Source organism: Rattus norvegicus, chromosome 13, assembly GCF_021556685.1.
Source record: "Rattus norvegicus strain SHRSP/BbbUtx chromosome 13, alternate assembly SHRSP_T2T, whole genome shotgun sequence".
NCBI lineage: Eukaryota > Metazoa > Chordata > Mammalia > Rodentia > Muridae > Rattus > Rattus norvegicus.
In genome coordinates, this window is record NC_141546.1 from 97,619,758 (window position 1) to 97,645,691 (window position 25,934).

General features: G+C 46.2%; 1 protein-coding gene and 1 long non-coding RNA gene across 11 annotated transcripts in view; one reads left to right on the forward strand and one right to left on the reverse strand.

Annotated features, from left to right (window-relative positions):
* Positions 1–21,639, forward strand: part of Taf1a (TATA-box binding protein associated factor, RNA polymerase I subunit A) — a 35,972-nt gene extending 14,333 nt beyond the window's left edge. The window contains exons 1-11 of one of the 8 annotated variants that reach the window (NM_001429816.1): positions 2,712–2,827; positions 4,283–4,416; positions 8,040–8,209; positions 9,920–10,033; positions 11,690–11,888; positions 14,012–14,142; positions 15,604–15,762; positions 17,193–17,259; positions 17,878–18,001; positions 19,835–19,989; positions 20,446–21,639. In NM_001429816.1, the coding sequence (NP_001416745.1) occupies positions 4,293–4,416; positions 8,040–8,209; positions 9,920–10,033; positions 11,690–11,888; positions 14,012–14,142; positions 15,604–15,762; positions 17,193–17,259; positions 17,878–18,001; positions 19,835–19,989; positions 20,446–20,564 (1,362 nt within the window). In that variant the 5' untranslated portion in view covers positions 2,712–2,827; positions 4,283–4,292 and the 3' untranslated portion in view covers positions 20,565–21,639. Of the gene's footprint in view, positions 1–2,711; positions 2,828–2,930; positions 3,176–4,282; positions 4,417–8,039; positions 8,210–9,608; positions 9,787–9,919; positions 10,034–11,689; positions 11,889–14,011; positions 14,143–15,603; positions 15,763–17,192; positions 17,260–17,877; positions 18,002–19,834; positions 19,990–20,445 lie in introns of those variants that run through there. The other 7 variants (XM_087581288.1, NM_001429817.1, NM_001037204.1 and 4 more) reach the window with 7 other exon arrangements.
* LOC120096336 (uncharacterized) lies at positions 18,533–24,751 on the reverse strand. Of its 3 annotated transcripts, none has more exons than XR_015636245.1 (3): positions 24,456–24,751; positions 23,637–23,877; positions 18,533–18,840 (listed from the first exon to the last, which is right to left on the reverse strand). It is a non-coding gene; the product is annotated as an uncharacterized LOC120096336 (long non-coding RNA). The 3 variants fall into 3 exon arrangements; XR_015636243.1 differs by having other exon boundaries at positions 23,637–23,976; XR_015636244.1 differs by lacking the exon at positions 23,637–23,877.
* Between the last annotated feature and the right edge of the window lie 1,183 nt (positions 24,752–25,934).

The following is a 25,934-nucleotide window of genomic DNA, read 5'->3' on the forward strand; positions in this document are numbered from 1 at the left end:
AGAAATAAGACTAAAAGTCAAAGGGAATGTTTAAAGAGCTGAAAGAAAAAAAACCCGCCAGCCCAACATAAATCTTCAAACTGAAATGAAAAGAGAGGCAACCGCAAAAGGACTATCTTGCCAGCGATGTTAAAGTGAACTCCAGAGTGAAAGGTGACGTCTCTGTGTGGAAACAGATCAACGATTACTTCATACTACGTAAATAAATTTAGTGGTGTAAAAAAAAAAAAAACATTTGCTTCTCTCTGTTCTGTGGACTTAGAGCTGAATTGTCTTCTATGAGTTTCTGGTTGGGGTCGCTCACATGACTGTCTTCAGCCATGAGCTGGGTTAGAATAGCTTCGTTCCATTGTCTGGCGGCTGTGTTGTGGGGGCGAAAACTGATTAGAATAAACTGATTAGATTATCTCTCAGTTAAATATCCAGTCATGTATCCCAAACTCGTTGACAGGCGCCCTCCTTCACAATAAAAGCCAAAAGTGTAAGGCATCTTAAAGTCCAGGGCTAGCACGGGTAGGATGTCACCTTTGTCATATTTTCTCAGTCCACACAGACACCGAGTACCTAAAGATGATTTCCATTTATCATGCAGTTTGAACTGGGAGTTTGTGCAGGGCTTAGCTTGCCTTTGATAGACCTCTGGTCAACTGGAACCACTCATGTGGTCACATTCAGCTAATGACTGCTCTAAGATCTGCGGTGACCACCTTTTTATCCTCTTCTCATGTCTGGAGCCAAGGCCCTGAATGATGGTTGTATTTCCAGTATGGTGCTAATAGGCCCGGAGCTCCCTATCCATCTGGCCTCTCTCTAGAAGGCTCGCCTCAGGGTACCAAACAAGGAGGGAAAAAGTGAAGTCATGCCTTTTAGAGCAGTCTTTCCCCAAGTCCCAGCCGAGGGTAGGATCTTAGCCTGTGTGTTTCAGGAACGTTGTGGTTGGATAAAGGTCTTCTCCAAACTGCCGTGCAAGTTGGCTCTGTCTTCATACTTTTATTTTTGCCACATTCTCTTTTATGATGGAGTGAAGGTTATTTGTGATGTTTTCAATTGCTTGGCTGTGTGAAGCTCATTTTTTTTTAATAAAAGGGGTCCATAGGAATAATATTTTCCAAGACACTTTCAAAGCTTTTAGAAGATGCAGTTTATCACCATGATTAAGTTGCTCCTTTAAAATCGAAAAGCAGTTGTATTCCCCTCCCTGTTGTAATGCACAACCTTAAAGATTGGAGTCCAGAAAGCTGTTGTGTATGCTCCTTCTCCACACATTTTCATCCAGAATTGTACTGTGGGAACCGGAAGTGGTATGGACCGGATGTGGTATGTAAGGAATAGAGGGAGAATGGACTTTCTGACTTGTATCTCCTAATGTCGAGATGTTTGAAAATTTTGACATCAGAACATCCTCCCACCCCTTTTTTGAGACAGGGTCTCTCTGTGTAGCCCTGGCTGTCCTGGAACTCCCTCTGTGGATCAGGCTGGCCTCAAACTCAGAGATCGGCCTGCCTCTGCCTCCCGAGTGTTGTGATTAAAGGCACTTGCCACCACTGCTGGCATTTCTCCATATTTTTATGAGCATGAACAGAATCAGCTGAGTCATTTTGATGAACTAAGCTTCCAGATGACAAGCTAATCATTATCTTGGTGTGTGTGACCGCCCCTCCTTGGCCACATATTTAGTTTAGCTTCACCTGTAGAGTACAGGCTTAAAGGCCAGGCATGGTGGCACACGCCTTTAATTCCAGCACTTGGAAGGCAGACTGGATTTCTGGGTTCAAGGCCAGCCTGGTCTACAGAGCGAGTTCTAGGACAGCTAGAGCTATGTTGAAACTTGGTCTTAGAAAACCAAAACCAGGGGCTGGGGATTTAGCTCAGTGGTAGAGCGCTTGCCTAGGAAGCGCAAGGCCCTGGGTTCGGTCCCCAGCTCCGAAAAAAAGAACCAAAAAAAAAAAAAATCCTTTCATACAACGTCTTTTTGTAGACCCTTTGGTTTCCTTGATACTTAGATTCTAGTCTCGAGCAGTAAATTCAGAGTTTCAGAGGAGACCATGGCATATTATATGCAGCCTTCAGTACAAAGAACATTTTTCTTTTCTTCCTGGCCTTTTCTCATTAATGCCGCTCACATTACTGGTGCCAGTCTGTCCATTTAACGGATAGTCCTTCGAATAGTGTTTTCCCATACATCTTCGGCCATTCTCTACGGTCATCTTCACTTACCCGCAACCCCTTTCCAAAGTGCTTAACAATTCCACCATCCACCTCCAGAATTAACACAAGGTTGTTAATATCTCTCATGAAAGTGGGATCCAGGCCGATCCCTACAACCATCCACGTTGAAAAAGGAAAAATGGATTCTTGTTCAAACTGTGAGGCGCCAAATCACTTAAATCAGATGCTAAAAGTTGTAATAAAAATAATTCTCATAGCAGCAACTGGAATCGGCTATGCGTCCCCTGTTCACACTCGACTTTGCGATAGAAAGCTTCCAATTTCGTTAAGGCTTAGTCTAAGTTGTAAATCTGGGCCAAACTAAAGGAGACGGCGGAAGTCAACATCCACTTCCGGGTCTCGTCCGGAAGCTCTTCGGAGCTGGATAGGTTCTGCAGCTTTCCCACAGGCCACGCTCATGTAGGGGCGTGGTCACGCATGCGCGCGACTCGAATGTGCTCCAGGCTGGTTTCGCGTAAGCTCACAGGAAGCGCTCGCTAACTGCTTCCGGAGAGGGTTTTCTCAGACAGTGAACAACGTGGAGACCGGCGTCTCAGGAGCTTGGGTTTGGCCGTTTGCGGCGTCCATGTGCCCTGCGCTTTCAGTGAAACCGGAAAAGGTGTGTGAGACCCCTGTTTGTTCCTTCTGCGGTTTCCTCTTGACTTTCCGTGCTCTTGGGTTCTGAGACCATTAGTTACTAGGACTGCTAACTTGGTTACCGTGGCAACCACCACCACGCCAACCTCCACCAAGCCAGTTTGAATCTTTGAGGGCCAAGGAAAGATTTGCTTTAAGTCTCCTTACCGTATGCGGTGCGTCGATTTCTAATTCAGGTGTTATTTCAAGCTTTTTTCGCGGAATGGTTTTTTAAAAGCTTAAGCTGATTTTAAGGCTGAGAAACAAAATTTGAGGCTGACCAAGTCTTGGGAGATGGCTCAGCAGTTAATGGTGACTACTGTCAAGCCGGGTGAGTTCGATCCTCGGATCTAACTGGTAGAAGGACCCCTCTAATTTAGTCTCTGACCTCCACGTGTGCGCGGTGCCTTCCCCTAACAATAAAAGTGTAATGTTGAGAGAGAGAGAGAGAGAGAGAGAGAGACAGACAGACAGACAGACAGACACAGACAGAGAGAGACACGATATCTTTTGTGAGCAGGCTCCAGGTTCGATCTCCAGCACCGCGGAAAACAAAACAAAACAAAAAAAGCTGAGGCTGTACAGAACTAGGATAACGTAGGATTGCAGAAAGGAGGGACATTGGTGGAATTTGTAGTAACAGAAGCTTCAGTATTTGATAGATACGCAGGACAAGGGTCTTGAGCATTTTGACAGCTAAACCCAAGCCCAGTGGCATATGGCTGCTTTTGTAGAGTCATTTCTTTGCCGTGGCCCCCCTGCCCACCCCCTTGCGTTTTTCATACCGGCTAGTCTGCGTGTACTCTGCATTTCCCAGATTCTTGTCTTCACCTTTTCCCAGTCCTAACGTGGAAGGAAATAAGGTTGCTGCTGTGGTTAAGTTAGATAACGCACGGGCTAGTTATGTGGTTAAGTTCCGATAAATCCTAGCTACTGCTATTACTGCACTTGCCCTGTTGCATGCATTCTTCAGTTTGTTTCTGTGGCTTGAGCTTTTTACTTTGTAATTAAGGATGTGTCGTTTTTGTATGCACTTGATACATAGCTGTATGGTAAGGTATCCTTTTTTAAAATGGGTTTTAAAAATGATTTTTATTTTATCTTCTGTGTGTGAGCGTTTGCCTCGTATCTGCACACTACTCTATGACTCTTGAGGAGGTTGTTGGTTGCCCTGGAAGTGGGGTTCCAGAAAGCTCTGAACTGGTATATGGGTGCTGGGAACCCAACCCAGGTCCTCTTGAGAAACAGCAAGTGTTCTTGACTGGAACTTTAGTGTCAGCTGTTTCTGACATAGATTCAATGCATACTTAAAAAAGCAAGACACCTGACAGGTACAATGAGTTACTACTCAAATGACACTTATTAGACGAAAAGTCTAGCTTTCTGTACAGTTCAGCTGCCTGTGGATTAGCACCCTGAAACTAACTGACACTCTCAGTTTGGAATAGATGATGAGTGACTTCAGTGAAGAACTGACAAAGCTTGCTGGGGCTGAGGATAACCCAGAAACGTCAGAGTTCTCTAAGACAAGAATGCATTTCCCATGGCTTCAGAAGCATATAGAAGCAGTGGGTAAGTAACAACATTGAAACCTTTCACTTTACCGCCATGAAGTGCCAGGGGTGAACACAGGCGCAGAAGGAATACCCAAGCCAGTTCCTTCTTCTCTTTATTCCCCTTTTCATCTTATTTTATTATTTTATCTTAATTTGTTGTTGTTGAAACAGGGTCTTGCTCTTTGTCTCTGGTTTGCCTTGGACTCACTTATGTAGTTCAGGCTGGTTTAGAACTCATGGTTGGTCTCTTGCCTCAGCCTCAAAGCACTGGGATTACAAGTGTGAACCTTGATGTCTGTTTATCTTTTGAGATCAGATGGGAGGCTTTTCCTTTTCTTTCATACAGCTGTCAACAAAAAGAAAATTATAAGTGATGAGGATGATGATGATGACAATGATGATTAGGATGAGGAGGATGATGACGATGATGAGGATGAGGATGATGATGATGATGACGACAACAATGATGATGAGGATGAGGATGAGGATGATGACGATGACGATGATGACGACGACGACGATGATGATGATGATGAGAGTGTAGTCTTCCATTAGGCCAATAAAGGCTATTTATTTGAGCAGACATTTTGCCAGTTTCTGGGCTGGTTGCCTGGGATCGTTGGTGGTCTGAGCAGCTTGTGGAGCTCTGGTTAATTACAGAGTCTGCTTCAGGGAGCCAGCTGAAGCGAAGTGGTCTTCATTTCTAATTAGCTTTCAGGTAATTCCAGTCCTGCTGGGAGCACGTGAGCAAGGCTGAGTGAGGATCCCGGGGGGGTTAGAGTTTGCTTTAAATGGTCCAGGAAGTACCCAGTCTGTGCTGCAGACTCCTTCCCGCCCACAGCCCCATCAAGTCAGGATGACCAGCCCTGACAAGCCTGGAACCTGCTACCCTGACCAGATTGGCCTCAGATCTGCAGCTGTCCTCCTGCTTTCGTCTTGTGATTGCTGGAGTGACAGATGAGTCACCATGCCCAGATGAGGGGTGTAGTCTTCATCATGGTTCCCTTTACATGTCCCCTGTGCAGAGTCTCACAGTACTCATCAAATCGTCTTGGCAGTTTTAAGGTGTTATATAAATTGTTAAGTTTAATAGTTGCAAATGATAAAATTGTCACCACATGATGGATTTTTAAAATGAAGTTGTTAGTTGTTTTTTTCTTCTTTTTTTCGGAGCTGGGAACCGAACCCAGGGCCTTGCGCTTGCTAGGCAAGCGCTCTACCACTGAGCTAAATCCCCAACCCCGAAGTTGTTAGTTTTAAAATAGATCCAGTAAAGTCTTAATCATATAGAAATGTAGCATATTCTGTTACCACTTTTCAAAAATTGAGAAAAAGATTTTTAATAGATGGAAGCTTTTATTGATTGATTGATTAATAATTAATTTGGTTTTTCAAGGCAAGATTTCTTCTTGTAGCCCTGGCTGTCCTGGAACTCACTTTGTAGAGGAGGCTGGCCTTAAACTCACCTGCTTCTGTCTCCTGAGCACTGAGATCAAAGGCCTGCGCCTCTACTCTCAGCTAGATAGAAGGTTTAGAGTAAACCTTTTTGAGTAAGTGTATATCACTGCATATATACTTTTAATATCTTGTACATTGTAAGTATTAAAGTTTGTTTTGAGATGGGACATGACCGTAACTCAGTTCTCCAGCCATGATGGGATTACAGGTGTTGTACACCACATAGTTTGACTGTTCTATAATTTTATTTCTCTGGAAGAAAGACTTAACATCAATTCTATTATGTCTGTTTCAATTTCTCTAAGAAGTTTGGGGTCACATGAGGAAGTGAATGGCGGTAAAAGTTTAACCATTATTTCTGAAGTTACATGGAGAGTTCTTAAAAGTTACCAGTGTTTCTGGGCAATATTGGCAAAAGCCTTTAATCCCAGCACTTGGGAGGCAGAGGCAGGTGGATCTCTGTGAGTTTGAGAGGTCAGCCTGGCCTTCAAAATGAATTTCAGGATATCCAGGGCTATACTGAGAAACTCTGTCTCGGAATAAAAAAATAAAATAAAACTAAAGTAAAGCCAGGTATGGTGACATGCCTTACCTCTTGGGAGATAGAGGCTATCAGATCTCTGAGTTCCAGAAAAAACAAAAACAAACAAAAAAAGTTGCCCGTGTCTCTGCAGTTCTGACACATATTTTGAAAATCATCTGACTTGCCAAGGGCAGTGTTACAGTCATTCACTCTGCCAGCCCCATCTTTCCCTGCAGGTATCATGTAAGGCCGCGAGCATGGGCACAGCGCTCTGGAAGGTCAGTTTTAGCAAGGAGTGCATACAGATATGGACGTGCACATTGACTGTGCTCGTTTTGTTTGTTTAGGGCCTGCTGGGGGGCAAATCCAGAGCCTTGGAGTAACTTGTGCTGCCACTGAGCCACAGCTCTGTCCTGGCTGTCACTGTGTGCGTGCGTGCATGCGTGCGTGTGTGTTAGCGTGTGCGTGCGTGTGCGTGCATGTGCGTGCGTGTGCGTGCATGTGCGTGCGTGTGCGTGTGTGTGTGTGTGTGTGTTAGACTTAGTTTTCATGTGTATGCACATTTATATGTGTGTGTACCATGGATATAGATGTGCCCACAAAGGCCAGAAGAGGGTGTTAGAGTTCCTGGTCTGGAGGTGACCAGTTGTGACAAGGTGCTGGGAACTGAATTCTCAGGCCCTTAAGAGTACGATCTTAACCTGAGCATAAATAAGAGTGTCTAGCTGAAAGACTAGAGCCCAGAGCTAGGGATGGCCAGGCACACCTGTAATCCCAGGGTTGTTGAGACAAGGCAGAAAGATTCCCAAGACATACTTTCCTGCAGAGTGAGCTTGAGGTCAGCCTGGGCCTTGTGACTACTAGGAAACAAGCAACAAAACAAAAACAGAAAAAGAAAAGAGAAAAGACTGCTGGCTGAATAGGACGAGTCAGAAGGGAAAAGGAGCACCAGTAAACCCGCTCCTTTACAGTGTGACAGTGCGTCGAAGCCCAAGTGCCCTTCCCATGCAGAATGTCAGTGCCTTACAGACCTAACAGGTGCCAGGCGTACAGTTTTTCTAGTCTTGATGCTTGACTGACACTGAGTTACTGGAAACTTGATCCTCTAAGAAAAAGTTTCTCTTGGGGTTTTCAGAACACTAGTAGGTAATAAAGACCGTATTTCACTAGGATAGCATTGGTGACTTTTACCCATTTTAAGTCCCGAGGCCTGTTTCCTTGGAGGCTCTATCCAAGTTATTTATGAATCACTGGTAGCACATCTCATATGTAAGCTGTCTCATTTGTTTGTTTTTATGCAGACTCTCCTTATATCGTCTATGCTGTCTTTGGACTCCAGGTCCTGCCAGCCTCTGTAGCACTCAGATGGCACTCATGTGTCTGCATGGGCAGCTGGGTTTTTAATTCTCCTTTGCCCCGCTACATGGGCTACTTTCAAGACTATGGGAAGACCCAATATATAGCAGCGGTGGCTGCTTGTCTGAGACCACCCAGGACTGCATGTCAGCATTCTGTTGTGGGTTGGGAGGCCTAAAACTAACACCGTGTGGCAGGGATTGTTTTGTGGCAGGGTTTGTTTTAAGTCAGTGGGCCACTGCCTTTGTTAAACCTTGTGTTTGTTGAGCACTGAGTGGGACTCCTTGTGTTTATTGCTACAGTGACTGGAGGGAAGAAGAGGAAGGATTTTGCTCAGACGACAAGTGCTTGTCTAAGCTTCCTCCAAGAAGCCCTGCTGAAGCACCAGTGGTGTCGAGCTGCGGAGTACATGCACAGTTACCTGCAGACCCTGGAAGACTCAGACACCTACAGGAAACAGGCTGCCCCTGAGGTGCACAACACCGTCCACGCTCGGCAGCCTTTGCTCCTCCTGCCTCAGCTTCCTACACATTAGGGTTGTACCAGCAAGCCTGGCTTAGCCTGTTCCTTCGTTGTCAGTTTCCATTGTGTGGACCACCACATATCATACATGCAGTCCTCAGTGGGTTCCTGGACGGTCATGTATGTGGCATCACGTGGTGCTTTCTTTAATTTCCCTTTGATAAATACTGAGGAGTGGAATTATAGTGTAGATTATATTTTTAGTCTAATAACATTCTCCCAAACTTTTTTACCAAAGTGGCTTTGCCATTTTATATTTCAACTGGCAATATTTAATGTTCTGATTTCTCTGCATTCTTATTGGCATCATCATCATCATCATCATCATCATCATCATCATCATCATCATCATCTGAGACAGCCTGGATACCATGCTGGCCTTGGACTCAGGTTCCCAGCAGTCCTCTGTCAGCCTCCTGAGGCTGGGGAGGCATGATCAAGCCAGCCTTGCCTGTCTCTTTTTTCTTTTGTTTGATACTTGGAGTTGTGAAGTCATGTCTCCTCTTGTCAAGATTCACATGTCTCTGTTGACTCATTATGCTCCTCTCCTCTCAAGAACACCAATGGCTTCCCGTCTCACTAGAGCAGCAGCAGCCACAGTCCTCCCATGTGCACCACCTTCCCGATGTGCCTCTGACCCCATCTCTGTAACTTGGGTGTTAGCCTCATTGCCCTCTTTTAATGGAGCAGTCAGGCACACTCCCCTCCTTTCGCTTCCTCTACTTGGAGGGTCTTTCTTAGCCATTACCGCCCTCATTCAAGGCCCCTTTAAACAACTTACCCACCCCTACTTTCTGAGCAGCGCCCCTGATGTCCTGTTACATAAAAAGCCAGGTGTGGGGTGCACACTTAGCCCCAGCAGGGGGGCAGAGGCAAGCTTTGCTTTGCTTGCTTGCTTTCTTGCTTTCTTTCTTTCCTTCTTTCTTTCTTTCTTTCTTTCTTTCTTTCTTTCTTTCTTTCTCTCTCTCTTTCTCTCTCTCTCTCTCTCTCTCTCTCTTTCTTTCTTTCTTTCTTTCTTTCTGACACTTACTTTTATTAATTTACTTAAGTTGAAAAAGTAGATATTTGCTCCCTTAAGAAAGCAGAGCTCAAGTTCTGTCACCAAAATGTGGTCTGAGAACAATACATTATTAAAATTTGTCTTTTCTGATATCCTTAGATGGACATCCTACATGCACAGCGTGTATACTCAGTGTGGATGGATTTCAGGGATGCGGGCATGTCTGCTTCTGTGTTTCCATGAGGGTGAGGTGATGCAGGGAGCCAGCACTGGAGGAACCATTCTCTGAGTCATCCCTTTTAGCACTGATTTAACAGTGGCACAACTATTGTGACATGGTATAGAAGTGGTGTAGTGGTTTGAATGAGGATGTCCTGTAGGCTCTGGCATTGAATACTGGTTCCCCTTGGGGGCACTGGTGGGAAGTTTAGGAGGAAGAAGCATGCCTGTCACCAGAGGCTTTCAGAGTTAAAGAGTCATCACACCATTTCTAGTCTGCTCTCCGCTTCCTGCCTGCCACTGACAGCGTGAGCCTCTTGCTGGTTTCCATGGAGAGTAGTTATAAGTTGCTTTTTATATTACAATCAGGGAAAACAAAATGTTGTAGGGAGAAACTGGATTAGGTAAGGATTTACTACTTTGCTGTTTCTGTTTTGATAGATCATTTGGAAGCTTGGAAGTGAAATTCTATTTTACCACCCCAAAAGCAACGTGGAGACTTTTAGTAGCTTCGCTGACCGGATGAAAAATATTGGTGTCTTGAATTATTTAAAGGTAAGAATGTAGACTTGTAAATGTAGATTTTCAGTATGTGCTTGTGTTTAATCGCTTGTATCAACACTAAGGCAGACTGTCACCGGAAATCGATGAGAGCTGCTGGCAGAGGAGAGAGGGGAGCACGCTGCTCTATGGACTGCTCACACTCGGATCTAACCATCTTCCGGGAGGTTTGACCAGAGCCATCAGTCTGGCTCTGACTGTCAGATCTGAGGCTACACTTCACTTTGTGCACAGCCCAGATCCTCACAGTTGTGAAGTTACTTGAGCTGAGCTGGCATTTTTGAAAAAACAAAAAATAAAACAAACCCTGTGGAACAAGTTAGGAACTCCCACATGTTCAAGTGTTGTAACGTTCCAGATGTTTGTATAGAACTGTGTCTGAATTCTTTTAATAATAGTTTTTTGCAAAAGGGAGTGAGAACATTGCACAGTATTGTAGCCCCATCTCTGTATATTCTCGTAACTAAAAAGCACTGTTCTCTTGTGATTTTATAAATAATCTATTGGTTTTTTCCCCAAGACTTTAAAGCTGTGTAAGAGCTTGGCCACAAGTTGAGAAAACGGAGCAGAAAGCATACGGCCTGCAAAGCTCAACATTTGCATTCCTGGTTCTTGGTTTTGTTTTTACTTGTTCGGCTTTCTGGTTTGTGTGTGTGAGTGTGTGCTCATGTCTGTGTGTGTAAGTCTGGAGGTCTGAGGTTGACACTAGGGATCTTGATCATCCTCCACCCTATTACTGAGGCAAGTTTCTTGCTGACCAGAGCTGACTGGTTTTTGACTGGTTTTGTGTATACAATCTGGCTAGCCACTTTGCTCTGGGGTCCTGTGTCTACCCCATGTGCACCCAACTTGTTCTGTGGGTGCTGGGGATCTAGACTCTGGCCCTCATGCTTTAAGTTTCTCAGCATAGATTACCCACTTAAGCCACTTAAGGCCCACTGGCCTTGCTATGTAGTCCAGCTTAGCTTCAAACCCCCAGTCCTACCTTAGCCTTCCTGTGCTGGGTTACAGATGAATTCACTAGGCCCAGCTCTGTGGTTATTTTTGCTTCTGTTTCAGGGATTCTCTTTCCTGCCTGAGCTAAATCCATTCTTTAGCACTCCTCAAGTAGGGTGCTTGAGTGGATTCAGGATATGTGAAGTTGGACTGGTCCACTGTGCACCAACTGGCATTAGGTGTATAGAAAGCTTGTTATTTACCCTGCCCCCGTCTCCTGTGAGGGGTGAAAGGGAAGCACTGAGTGATCGACTAGTTCAAGCTTGTGATGTGGCTTTGTGCCGGGTTTCTCGCTGCTGCAGTGTGCTCTGTAGTGCGTCATTTTATGTCCAGTGCACAGTGTAGTTGTTTCATGCGCCTTTCTTTGCTTAACTGAAAAATGTACATGACAGAGGTTCTTGGGTCTTGATTTTTTGGTTTTACTGTGTAGCCATGCCTGTCCTGGAACTTGCTCTGTAGACGACCAGGATGACTTCAGACTCAGAGATCCACCTGCCTTGCTCTTCCTGAACACTGGAATTAAAGGCGTGCACCGCCCTGCTGAGCCTTTGGTCCTACATGAAGGCTCTAGGCCAGCATATGTGATCTCTTTCCTGAGTTTCCTAATAGTTCTGTAATGACGTCAGTGACAGTGGGTTTTTCTTACTGGTGCAGATCTCCTTACAACATGCGTTGTATCTTTTACATCATGGGATGCTTGAAGATGCAAACAGGAATCTAAGTGAGGCAGAGACGTGGAGATACGGTGAAAAGTCGGCTTCTCAGGAAGTGTTAATTAAGCTTGTTCAGGCCTACAAAGGCCTCTTACAGCACTACTCTTGGTCCAAGAAGAAGATGGAGTTGTCAGAGCTCGGTGAGTCAGCAGGCTCAGCTTTCGGAAGACAAAGGGACAGCCGGGCAGTGTGGACCACACGGACCGCTGAGCTCATCCATGCTCTGCGGGGGGGGGGGGGGGGGGGGGGCGCTGAGCCTATCTTGAGTTTGAGGTCAGGCCGGCTTCTTTATAAGATCCTGTCTCGGGACTGGAGAGATGGCTCAGAGGTTAAGAGCATTGACTGCTCTTCGAGAGGTCCTGAGTTCAAATCCCAGCATCCACATGGTGGCTCACAACCATCTGTAATGGGATCTGATGCCCTCTTCTGGCTTGCAAGTGTACATGCAGGCAGAACTCCATACACAATAAATAAATAAATCTTTAAAAAAAAAAAAAAAAAGATCCTGTCTCAAGCAAGCACGCAAGCACGCACGCTGGTGTGACCCGCGTGAGTTAGCGTCTTCTTCACCTCTTCCATGTGGTACTAGAACTCAGGCAAGGTACTTGGCGGCTGCGTGGCGGTGCTTACCACGCTCATGGTGGCTAATGTCTCACATGTTTTCATGCAGTTCATGGTTTGTTCTGTAGTGACATTGTGCTTCTGGTGATGGGTGGAACTTTCAGACACCTAATCCCAAGTGTCTTCAGTGAAGAAAACAGAACCCCCACAGCCATTCCTGCCCATGGGATAGGCGGCTTCAGTGGTGACTATTTTACAGTCATTGCTGTTTTAATGTAATTCTGTCATGGGTAACCACGGGTAAGATGGTGCTCATGCCTTTAATCCCAGCCCTCTGGAGGCAGAGGCAGATGGATCACTGAATCTCAGGACAGCCTGGTCTCCAGGACAGCCAGGATCCCCTCACCCGCAAACAAGACAAAACAAAACACCTCCAAAGCACCACCCTCGTCATTCACAGAGGTGAAAACACTAGCTGCGTTTCTGTACCACCCTCCAGCAGGTGCGGCTGAGGACCTGCACTGCACAGCTGCGCCTGCTTCTGTCCGCTCTGAGAGCTTGGTGATTGGTGACCTCCTCCTTCTACCTGAGTGATGCCAGGGATCTTTCTGTTTTCCTTACAACATTTTTACATTTCCCCCCACAGGATTAGTCTGCTTTTTTTCTGCTCTTATTTCTAAGTTTATAAAGTTTTTTAAAATTAATTTTACGTGTAGTATCTGCATATGTCTGTGCACCACATGCATGCCTGGTGCTTGCCGAGGTCAGAAGGTAGCATCAGGTTCCCTGGGACCGGACACATACGTGGTTGTGAGAAACAGATGGATGCTGAGAGTCAAACCCTGGTCCACTGGAAGAGCAGTCAGTGCTCTTAACCACGGAGCCATCTCCACCCCCCAGCTCTTAGGAGTTTTTCATGGCTTTTGTTTGTTTGTTTTTAGATTTTCTATGTGCCAGGATCACATCATCTGCACAGAGATAATTTTACTTCCTTTTCAGTATAGGAGTCATTGAATTTTCTTGTTTCATTGCCCTGATGAAAACCTAGTGTAGTGAAAAGTTGTGAGAGAGAAGAGTGTCTTGCTATTTTCTCAGATTTCACCAAGCTTGTTAGACAGAGTTAACAGAACCCTGGCTGTCCCAGAACTCTCTCTGTAGATCCAGCTGGTCTCCAACTCACAGAAGTCTGCCTGCCTCTGCCCCTGCCCCTGCCCCTGCCCCTGCCCCTGCCCCTGCCCCTGCCCCTGCCCCTGCCCCTGCCCCTGCCTATGCCCCTGCCCCTGCCCCTGCCCCTGCCCTTGCCCCTGTCTCCTGAGTGCTGGGATTAAAGGCATGTTGCCACCACACCCAACAGCTATTTCTTAAATTTTAAAAATTAAAAATTCAAATTGACCTTCTATTCCTAGATTGATAACTGTTTTTAATTACATAAGAGTTATTGAACTTGGTCAAGTCTTTTCCTGCCTCTTTGGTGACTGCTCACTGATCTGGTTTAGAGGGTGGATCTCCATTACTCACATTAATTGATCGTCGGCTGCTAAGCTAGCCATGGCCGTGGTCTGTAATTGCTGTTATAACGCCTTGTGAGGGGGCGCCAGCCAGTCCTCCGTGAACTTGTCAGAGCTTACTGGTGGCCCACCAACCCTGAGCTCTGCTCATGGGCCCTCTGAAGTGAACTTCTGAATCTCTTACTTTTGAGCAGATGAGGATGATTATGCTTACACTGCAAAATCCCGGAACATGCTCAGCCAGAGCAGCAAGACGTCTACAAACATCTGTACGCTGATTAAAACCCCTGGGGTTTGGGATCCTTTTGTGAAGAGCTATGTGGAGGTACGTCACTTTTCATAGGCCAGGGTGGGGGTGCACTGTGCTGCCAGACGGAGGAGCCAGCTCAAGGCCAACTCGAGGCATGTGAACTCAAGGTTAGCCTGGGCTACATGCATAGTACAACTATGTCTTAGGAAACAAAGTACTCGATTGTGTTAGTTTGATTTTGTCATTTAGTCAGAAGGAGGCTAATAGAGAAAGTGAGTTTTCTCTTTCTTAGTCTGCATGTTGGCCTGTTTATAAACATGCTGTGTAGGGTAGTCTTACATACTTTCATCCTGGATAACTTTTTATGAGTTGAAGGTGGAATGTCCCATAAAGACTCACGTGCTTGAATGATTGGTCACTAGCTTGTGAGACTGTGGAATGTCTATGTGCTAAGGCCTAGCTGGAGGGGTGGGTCACTAAGGCGGGTCCTGCTTCCCTCCTGTGATCATAGGGCTCAATTCAGCCCTGTCTTCTGTCTTGATGGATCTCACCCTCTGAACTCTACATGCAGATAAATCTTTCCTTCTCCCTCCCCTCCTCCTCTTCCTTCTCTTATTCTTCCTCCTCCTTTTCTTTCCTCTCTTCCTCTTCTTTTTCCTCTCCTCTCCTTCTCCTGTTCTTCCTCCTTTTTTTTTTTTTTTTTTGACCTGACTTCCTGCAACTTGCTCTGTAGACCAGGCTGGCCTCCAATTCAGAGATCCACCTGCCTCTGCCTCCTAAGTGGTGGGATTAAAGGTGCGTGGCACCACCACATGGCCAAGTCCTTTTTTTAGTTGTTTCAGTTATGTTTTTGTTGGCATGTGAGAAAGGTAAGTACCAGACCTGTCATGGCCAGATGCCTGTAAAGTGCACAGCAATGTAGCCGTGAATGGCAAGTCTGAGTCTGTGCTGTTGTTACTGAAGATATGGAAAAGTCGGGATAATTGCTAAAGACATGGTGGCGTATAGAGGGAAGTCGGTCAAGACAGACCCTAATTCACAGCACATGGGGAGGAAGTACAAAGCTGCCCCAGTGTCTCGGCGTCATGGCAGGAGGACTCAGACAACGGCTCTGCACTCACCGTGTTGTGTTGTCTGGATGATTAGTTCCTCTTGAGCCTCTTCAGGACAGGGGCTGTAATTCTCATGCACTCCTTAGGGTGGAGCTACAAAGGTACTGACATGGGTCACTCTCTTGGTCGTTACTGCTCTCTACTTTGGGCACTTGGAGCTCTTGTGGGAACAGTTTGTACCTTGAGGTTGTACATTTTCCAGGGACTGCACGTGGACCTTTGCTCGGCCATGTGGAAGCGGTAGTGATGTTACAAGAGCAGGACTGGTGTTGCTCTTGTCCACTGCATACTATTTGTCCCTTTGTGATTTTTGTTATTTTTTTATTTATTTATTTTTATTTAGTGCTGTTCTCAGCACTAAGCTATCTTCTTTCTGTGGGGTTATTTTACAGAGTTAATGTAAGACATACTTAATTTTATACAGATGCTGGAGTTCTATGGTGACCAAGATGGAGCCCGAGAGCTGCTCACCAATTATGCATATGATGAGAAGTTCCCGTCAAACCCCAATGCCCACGTCTACTTATACGAGTTTCTCAAGAGAGAGAAGGCGCCAAGGGCGAAGCTCATAAGTGTTCTTAAGGTAGAGACATTTCCCAGGTTTGGTTTTATTCTCATGAGATGGGCAGTGACGAGGTGGAAAGGCTGGCCTCACACTCGGTCTACGGCCTGGCCTGGGCTGGGCTTGAGCTCCTGGTTCTCCAGTCTCTGCCTCCTGAGTGCTGGGACAGGCCTGGGCCACTAGACCTGGCTTAATAATTCCTTCTTCTATTTTTTCTAAAAGCAAAATCTTTAAGATGTTGAAGTACAGCAGGCAGAGTAGATGCCTGTAAGATAAGTAATAGTCTATACTCAGTCTTCCGGGAAACTGGCTTTTCGTTAGCAGGAATTGTGAGAGGGGAGGGAGGGAGAATATAAATGAATTTTAGAGAGAAGGGGAGAGGGAGAGGGAGGAGGATGAGCCCAACTGCAGAACTCAGCCCCAGGTGTCTTTTCCAGAGTTGTCTACCTTGTTTGTTTCTTTAATTTTTTTTTCTTAAGACAGAGCCTTGTTGTTAGCCCTGGTTGGCCTAGAACACTCTATGTAGACCAGGCTGGCCTTAAACTAACAGATTCACTGTCCTCTGACTCCTGAGTGCCTGGATCAAAGGTGTGCACCACCTCGCCTGGCCTGTCTTGTTTCCTGAGGCAGGTTCTCTCACTGGAACTCAGCAGGTCATCTAGGCTGGCTGGTCAGCAAGCCCCAGGGATCCGCATATCTCTGCCACCCCAGTGTGGAGTCTCCAAGAGAACCAGGGTTCTAGAGATGAGACCAAGGTTCTCATGTACTAGACAATTCACTGAGTAGCGTTCCCAGACCAGAGGTGTGTTGTGTGGGCATGTTTCAACCTCCCTACACATATATGTGGAGGCCAGGAGTCTGTTAGGTGTCTTTTTGTGTTGTTCTCCACCTTGTTTTTATTTTATGTGTATGGATGTTTTGCCTGCATGTGTGTCTGCATCACATGCTGTGCCTGTGGCGGTTAGAAAAGGGCGGCGGATCCTCCTGGGACTGGAGTTGCAGATGGCTGTGAGCTGCGTGTGCTCTTGACCACTGGGCCATCTCTAGCCCCTCTTCCTTTTTTCATACAGGGTCTCTCACTGAACCTAAAGCTCACCAACTGACTAGGTTGCCAGGACAGTGAGCTCCAGCATTCTCCTGTCTCTCCCAGTACTGGGCTTGCAGTGCATCTACAGCGCTGCTACACCTGGCCTTGAGGTAGAGCTGAGGATCTGAGCTCGGCTCCTCAGGCTGCATGGTGAGCACTTCACTCACACAGCCATCTCCTGGGATTTTGTTTTCCTAAATAACTTTTTGGAGAATACCTTCTTATGTTCTGATTGAAGTTGGATAAAATCAAAGTACATTTTAAGTTCTTTGTTTGCTGAGAGCACATTAACCACTAAGAATTTTACATGGAAATAAGCTAGAGTTTGTATACTATGTAAATAACAGACCATCTTCTCTTTCAGATTTTACATGAGATTGTGCCATCCCATTCACTAATGTTAGAATTCCATACGCTGCTTAGAAAGTCAGGTAAAACTGTGTTTTATACTCCTGCATGCGTAGGCCTAGATGAAGGATCAATCACCTAGAGGCCACATCCTTACCTGTTTTCACAAGCTAAATTCACGGGCATCTGCCTGCTCCCGCAGTGCCGGGGTTGACTGTGCGTTGTGACTATGGAGCCTGTAGCTCTGTTGGAGATTCTGCATCGAAAGCTTACAGGGCTTAAAGTGCTTGCTGTCCTAGTGGAGAGCCCCAGGAAGTAGGAATGAATGCCTTTCATTTGTATGATCTGCCTCTGGTTGATCCCTCCAGGGCTTCAGGGCAGTAAAGTAAAGAACATGTTTTAGAAGGAAACAGCTTGCTTAAGCCAGTTGCTACAAAATCTGTAGGTCTCACCCTCTATTTACCAAACCACCAAATAGGGCAGGTGGTATTTAAATAGAGGGCAGAACCTTTGGAAGAGGCTCGCTGTCTTGACGTCATTAACCTTCAGCTCACACAGGACTGTGAGTATAATGGATTGTTTTAAACAGTTACCCAACCAGAAGGCTTGCAGTTCATAGCGTTTCATTAACCTGATGTGTTCTTAGCTCCGTGCACTTCTCTAGTACTGTCTGTAAGGCTGGACTGTTGTGACCGTTGCAGAGACAGAAGAACACCGGAAACTGGGCTTGGCCGTGTTATTTGAAGTCCTAGACTTCTCTGGATGCACTAAGAACATAACGGCTTGGAAATACTTGGCAAAGTATCTGAAGCAGACGTTAATGGAGTACGTGAGAAACGGCATTTATCACTGTTCATCATAAGTAATAGTCCCACATTTTAGCTATTGCTTTTAAAGTTTTTTACTTAGTGTTTTTGAATTTCCTATAAAGGATTTTTGGATAGGTTTGTTTGTTTGTGTGTGTGTGTGTGTGTATCAGAAGCTAGGAAGTACAATATAAGCCCAACACAGAAATTAATATTTATATATTTCATGTGAGCAAAATCAACACTGCATCTTAAAGTGCATGCATGGTAAGGTAGTGTCTGATGCCCATCTGAAGTGCATCTTGTCAGCAAGCACCACATTCTGGGTAGGAGAAAAGGCGTGGCCCTGCTCACGTGCATTCTGTATGTGAGAAGAGAGGCCTCCCGGAATTAAGCTTTCCTTGAATGTCATACCATTTTGACTGGTGAGGCAATTCTGTGTCCGAGAATACTTGATGTGGGCTTCGGAACGACTTTATCCTGTGTTTACTGCTCTAGTAGGCAGCCGGAATCTGGGAGAGCAGGCCCTAAAACAAGGGGGACTAAAGTGTCATGCCATAGCCAACTTTATTGAGAGCATCAGACAATTTCCACTCTGAGGGTTAAGGAGAGTCACCCAAGCACAGTGTACAATCATGAGGACAAGCCGCTCGTGCCATGTTTTTTCTCAGAGGCATAGGATAGCAGCTGAAGAACACTCACTCCTGTCTGCTACAGCCGACACAACACACTCCAGACACAGTTCTGAATTTCGGAAGAACTGAGGTGGCCAGACTCTTGACTTGTTTTCTGGGAGATTTCTCACAGCACTCAGAATTCCCTCGCATGACTCCATTCTTGCTCCATGTTCCAACAACCCTGAAGACAGAGGAATAAATTCTAAGACAGGTCTTTTTCTTAAAAAGCTGTGGTAGCTGAGAAGTCCCAGGAGAAGCCGCCAGCAGATTTGGTGTTGGGGAAGCCCAATTTCTTGGTTCCCAGTGCCCTCCTGCTGTGCTCCCCTGCTGAAAGGGACAACTGATGTCCTATCCGGGCTCTCACAGGGCTCTAGCTTACAATGTCTCAAAGACTCCGCTCCTAGTGCCCTAGGCCTAGAAGAGCACCTCTCCTAATCGTAATGATCTGATGTGTGCATCCACACCACGACATGTGCTAGGGTTCAGTGTCAATCACTGAATAGATCGAGAGCCATTGAAATCCCTACTGGAGCACGGGTCCTGTAGGTCAAGAAGTGCACCGTTCACGTGCTGAATGTAGACGTTCTACCACAGGGGGCCATAGACCTCAAGCGCACGTTTACGCAGGTTGTTGGGGGACACTTAGTTTGCTTGGTGCAGCTGCAAGCTCATGTGTTTGTGTAACATTGGCATCGGAGCTGGGGTAGTCATTTCGGTAGCACATGATTTTATCTCGGATGTAAAGTGCCTTTTCAGTGATTACAGTAGTAGCTAAGTTACCCTGCAGCAGACACTGTGTGAGGAGCTTTATGGAATCTGCTGCACTGTTGGACTAGTTCTCTTCTAACAAAAACACCAGGAAATAGCCATTTTCGCTGTCCAAGAAACTGAGGCTCAGAACGGTTAGCTGCTTGCTTGGGATCATGCAATAGAGACGGAGGATCTGAGATCTCAGCCCTGCATTTTAGTTCAGCATCCTTGCTGCTGATCACTCTGTGGCCGCACGTTGGCTAGGGGTGGAAATGGGACACTCACAAAAAGAGCGAGCATGGGCTGGCCCCACGCCACTGCAACCACCGTGTGTGGAATTGTCTTCTGTAGACACTGCTCATGTACAGATTCCGACCACAGCTGTGTGCTTCCCTGACCTTCCCTTTTCTCCTGTTCCTTTTCAGAAGCCATCGTGAGTGGGTTGAAGAAGAGTGGAAGTCCAGGAGAAACTGGTGGCCAGCCTTTCACTTCAGCTTCTTTTGGGCAAAGAGTGACTGGAAGGCAGACGCTGAGCTGGCTTGTGAAAAGGCTTTTGTAGCTGGAATCCTTTTAGGGAAAGGTGGTTTGTTTTCTGTTTATCTGGATGTAGCTTTTGGCCAACTGAGGCTAGAAAGTGGGCCCTCGTTCACCTGTCCTTGGGATGCCCAGGGGTTTAGGTGCCTCAGAAGTGACTGGAATGGGAGTGCAAGCCCTGAGCTGAGTTAGGGTCAGTTAGCTTTCAGAAGGCTCCTTTAACAAGTGAGTCTGTGTAGTGTGCACATCACTGTGAGGAGGCTTAGGAGAGGGGTGGAGTTGAAGCGCTTGCTTTACCTGAGGAGGGTGAGCCCTGCCTGTGAAGTGGTGGGGTTTCACTGGGGAGGCTTGTACAGGATGCCTACATTGGTATACGTGACACAAACCAATCTACATTCAGAATCATTAGTGTTCCAGGACTAAAGAAAAAATTTAAATGTAGAAGTCTTCTTAATAATTTGATAAATATTAAAACCTTTTCTTATTTTGTTTCATCTTTTAGGTTGTAGATACTTTCGGTATATTTTAAAACAAGATCATGAAACCTTGAAAAAGAAAATCAAGCGGATGAAGAAGTCTGTGAAAAAATATACTATTGTAAATCCAGGCGTTCACACCTAGGTCTTGAACTTATTTTACAGTTGTCACTACAGTGTAGTGGTTTGTATTTTAACTTTATGTGTCTGTGTGCACATGTTCATATGGAAGCTAGAAGTCAGCAGGACTTTGCTTTGAGTCTGGTCTCTCACTGAGAGCTGGGGCTCACCTCTTAGGCTGGCTGGCCAGGATGTCCTCCGGATTCTTCTTAGCTCTGGGATGATGATTGTGGGTACCATGCCCAGATTGTTTGTTTTTTATTCATTCATTTATTTATTTGTGTATGTGTTTATATATGTCTACACGTTTACATGACTTGGCACAAGTATGACCAGGAGCCGGTAGGGAAGGGGCTGGTCACCTGGAGAAGCAGCCACTGCCTTGGCCCTGGGTCCTCTGTGTTGTCTCACAGGTCTACTGGGTGCTATACTGTGTACAGTAGATCAGACTCTTCTAGGAGTCACAGGAGGCTGTGGTACTCGGCCTCCTTCCCATTTGTTCCTCTGCCAGCTTCACTTCCACACCCCACAGCTACTGATGGGCTCTGTTGAGGGGATAGAGAGGATAGGAAGAGAAAGGTAGGAGGAAGGGGGAGGGAGAGGAGGAGGAGGGGGAGGAGGACTCCTTTCTCTATTGGATTTAACCAGAGCAGGTGGGACCAAGTGACTCTGGTCCTTTGACTCTAGAGGACTGATTCGAGTCTGTGCTAGAAGAGGTGTGGCTAACCTTAGGGGGCATGGTGAGCTAGGATACTTGGATGTTCCTTCTCCGCTTTCTCTCAGAAATGAGAATACAACAATAGGATCTCTACCCATGAAGTAACATCCTACAGGTAGGAAGTAAGCCCAGTGGGCAGCTTCCCCAAAGCCAGTGACGTGTTCCAGGAGCACACACTGGGCTCTGTAGTGTATTATGCTGCTAAATGGGTCTAAAGAATGATCTTGGCTGTCATGTAGTTATTGTTAAAGTGACAGTACTTGGATTCCAGGAAGGCTCATTGATGTTCAGGTGACAAGCCACACATTTCCCCTTTGACTTATTACCCCACCACCTTTAAATAATGTACAATAAAATTGGACAAGTTATGCTTTGTCAATAATTTCTTTCTTAGTAGTATTTTTTTTTTCCTTTGGTTCTTTTTTTCGGAGCTGGGGACCGAACCCAGGGCCTTGCGCTTCCTAGGTAAGCGCTCTACCACTGAGCTAAATCCCCAGCCCCCTTAGTAGTATTTTACTCTTGGGGGAAAGTATATCAACAAATTACTTCATATGGGACAAACAAAACAAGTGGATGTTTCGTAGCACCACTCTAAACCAAGTTGGGAGTTAACACATTATAAGGACCAGCTTCTCTGAGTGGGGCTGGTTGGACAGTGTGAGAGCTCTGTGTGAGAGCAACAGCATAGGAATAAACATCCAAACCCCAGAGCACAGGCTACGACCAGCAGGACCTGATTCTTGGTTCCTACGCTCCTACGCGTCCTGGTGCTTTTGGGGCCTTGAAGGGGAACCGTGAAGCTGGGGTTCTACACAGAGCTTTACTTTTCTAGAACTTTGTAAACAAAGTCTGCCTGGGTAGACTTGACCGCTCTTAAACTCACGATCCTCTGCGTCAGCCGTTACATGTGTGTGCTACCACATCTAGTGTTCTTCCCTAGAATTTTCACGTCGCATGTTGAGTTAGAGCACTGTGATCTAACAGCCGTGGAGTTATTTTACGTTTGCTGAGCCCAAAGCCAGTTCCGTGAGTAACACTGGCCAGGTTTCTTAGGCCCTTTGAGCCTCCTGGTTCTTCAGACTATCAAACTCCTGACCAAGAAGGTGAAATCGGTTAGCAGAGAAGAAGTACATCTCCAGGGACAGGCCCTAAGCACATCGGAGTGGTTCTGAAGATACCATGCAGACCCCACCTCTGTTGCCTCCTAGCCCCATGTGTAGCACCAAGCTGAGTAGCTAGGATCAGAAGAGGGGAGTCACAGCCCTGAGGTCATTGGCCCGAGCAAACTAGGTCAGTTCTGTCTCCCAGGCTTTCGGTGCACTTCTCTCTTTGTGTCCTGGGAGCCACATAATCACCATGTAGTGTTTGTCTTTCCCATTAGTATGTTATGAACAATGAACATCTTATATTACCTCCACCTAATGTCTGCTGTAGGTAATCATTGAGGTAAACACAAATGTGTGAAAGTGACCAGGGTGTCCACCCCCTGCAAATTAGCAAGCTTGAGCCAAGAGTACGGCCTGGGACCTGTTGGACTAGTAGTGTCTTACTGTTTGTTCTACTACTGTGGAGAGACATGACTGAGGCAGCTTATAAAGGAAAGCATTTGATTAGGAGTTTCTGAGGGTCAGCCCATAATCAGCAGAAGCCATGGAGGCAGTCCAGCAGGCATGGTGCTGGAGCAGCAGCTAGAACATCTGGCCCATAAACATGTGGCATAGAGCCAGAGAGAGAGGGGAGGGGGAGAGAGAGAGAGGGAGGGAGAGGGGAAGAGAGAAAGACAGACAGACAGACTGGGCCTAATGTGGGTTTTTTTGAAATCTCAAAGCCCACCTTCAGTGACACTGCCGTCTAGAAGGCCGCACTCCCAATCTCTCCTAAACAGTCAACCAGCTGGCAACCAAACTTTCCAGCAGAGGAGTCTATGGTGGGGGGCATTCTCATTTAAATGGCCATAGTTAGAATCCTGGTGTTTTATTTGTTTTGTTTTTGTGATAGAATTTCACTGTGTAGCTGACTGTCCTTGGATTTACCGAGCTCTGCCTGCCTCCCTCTCCCTGAGTGCTGGGATTTAAAGCCACGGTCACCACACCCAGCTCAGGGGTTCCATCTGATTGGGTACACATAACTGTAATCATCACATCCATATAATTACACGAGGACCCTTTAAAAACAGGAACTAAGAGAATTTTAAGTCTTGCTTTTTCCTAGAAAGTTCTGAAGGTGTATCTTTGAGGTATACAGCTTGATACTTTGGTAGATGTACATACTGCAAATGATTACTATGACCAAGATAGTTAGTCTATTATCTCTGTATAGTTACTGTATCAGGGTCTCTAAGGAGAAGACACCATAGAATGTAACACAAAGAACACTTACTAATCAGATTGGGTAACACAACACGACCCGGGTAGCCCAACACTGGCTGTCTGCACACTGGGGAAGCTGGGAGCCCAGCACTGGCTGCTCAGGTCCTGAGTCAGTCCCACTCCATCACTGAAGGTCTGGGGGTTCTGGAGAGCAGCTGATCTTCCTTCTAATGTCCGTGAAGGATCAATACGCTCCATCGGAGGCAGGAGGGTAGATGCCAGTAGTCTACTTTCCAGCAAGGGCTCGAGTACTAGCAGAACCAACACAACCACTACCACAGTAACAATATAATCCAATGCTGGCTTTCCCCTCAGTACCTCCTCGTCTTCTTTTTCCTTTTCTCTGGTGACTGAAACCACAAGCGCCATCTTATTAAATGACCTCGGAGTCATTTTAATGTCTTCCCCTGAACAGGAACACCCAGTAGTTTACAACTGTCACTTTCAAAGATGGGTGCTAATTTCAGACAATTCTCAAGCTGCTCTAATGGTTCAGCCCTGTAGGGCCCAGATTTACCGAACACTTCCTGTTCTCTTCTGCCTGTGCTTAACAAACCCACCCAGCCAAGATTTCAGCTATCTGATGTCACCATTCCTACCTGTGGAGTCCCCCACTGCACTGTCCTTCCTATTGATATTATCCGCCTCCCATTGTCAGAGGACACTGTTTTATTTTCCCTCCTCTCCCCCCATCCTATGCAGTTCAGATCAGCCTCAAACTGCTGATCCCCCTGCCTCAGCTTCCCAGGTATTTGTTATAGGCATCTCCCCTAACACCCAGCTTCCTCTTCCCTCTCAGAGCATATTTGGAAACATTTGTCTTGCTTACCAGTGTTCCTTTCTGTAACATCCAGCAGAACACCCCGATTACAGTAGTGCTTATTTCCTGAGCTGGCATTGAGGATCTGTTGTAAAGTGTCTCATTGGATTGTGATTCTATCTGAAATGTGATCATCAGGAGCTTGTGTCAGGATGCCCATGGAGCTGCCGATCTTTCCTACTCATCTTATCAAAGGCATTCGCCTCAAACAGGAAAAACTGTGGTTTTGTGGCCAAAGAAAAGAGACCGAGACATAAATGCTAATAAAAGACCAAGAAGTCATCTCCAGGAAGGGAGATTCACTCCTGCTCACCCAGGCTCAGATGCTTAAGAGGCCGTGGTGGCTGTGAGATCACTGGCTGATGTGAAGCCAAGGGTTACTCCTCCCAGCCAAGGCTTCCATGGTAATTACAGGCACTGACCTTTGAGTAAACAGACCCAAGGGAACTGCGGAGTCACCAGTGAATCAGACTCCCACATACGCTTTCAGAAGCAGAGGCTGAGACGTGGCTCAGCGACCGTGTGTCTGCCTAGCATGTATGAGAGCTTGGGTTCTACCCTCAGCTCTGCCAACAGGTGAACTACAAGGTGTGCTGTCTGACGACCTGGAAGACGGGGCTGTGTTAGCAGTCATCCTGACTACCTGCTTCTAGCTTCCCCTTTCTTTTACAGGTTCTGTTTGTGTCTTAAATATTGCAGGGGCTTTAAAATCCAGAGCACTGAGTGCAGACTTGGCCACACCTAAGCTCATGGCCTTAATGTCCTCTTGGCAATGGCTGCCCTGTGGTCAGTGGGAGAGCTGCTTGGGTGTTACAGGGTATTCGAACCCGTTTCTAGTTGTAGTGTGACTCGGCTCTTAGCACACACCTTTAATCCCTCTGGCTGGAATAAAGACATGCCCTTAACCCCAAACAATGAAGGTAAAGTTAGTTTGTAGAAGGAAGCACTCATGTTTGAAAGTCATGTCTAATTGAGTGGCAGAAAAAGTGGTGAGTCAGAGGAGGAGTTGATGGACTAGGATATGCCCAACTCTCATGAGGAGAGAGAGGAAAGGGAAGCTACTTGAGAAGAGACAGACAGCACAGGAGGAAGAGAGCAGAGTACAGGATACAGTAGAGTATGTGGAGACAGTACAGTAGAGTTGAGAGGCACAGAGATGGAGAAGGAGGCAGTGTTACCAGGAGAGTTTTACAGAGACAGACAGACAGTTTTACAGGGAGAACAAGCTAGACACAGGTAAAGTCAGAACGAGCAAGAGAATTAGAAGGAGCCAGAAGATTAGAAAAGATGGCTAGAGTTAGCTTGTGTCCATGCAGAGTTATTCAGAGGCAAAGAGAAAAGCCAGATAGAATCATTCAACTGGGAGAGGAGTTTGAGTCACAAGAGCTGAGTTGAACCATCCAGCCAGGGTTCAGAAAGAACTAGAAGGGTGAGCTTATTCAGCAGGAAGTCTCAGAGGCTGAGAACATTCTAGGCCTGGATAAGATT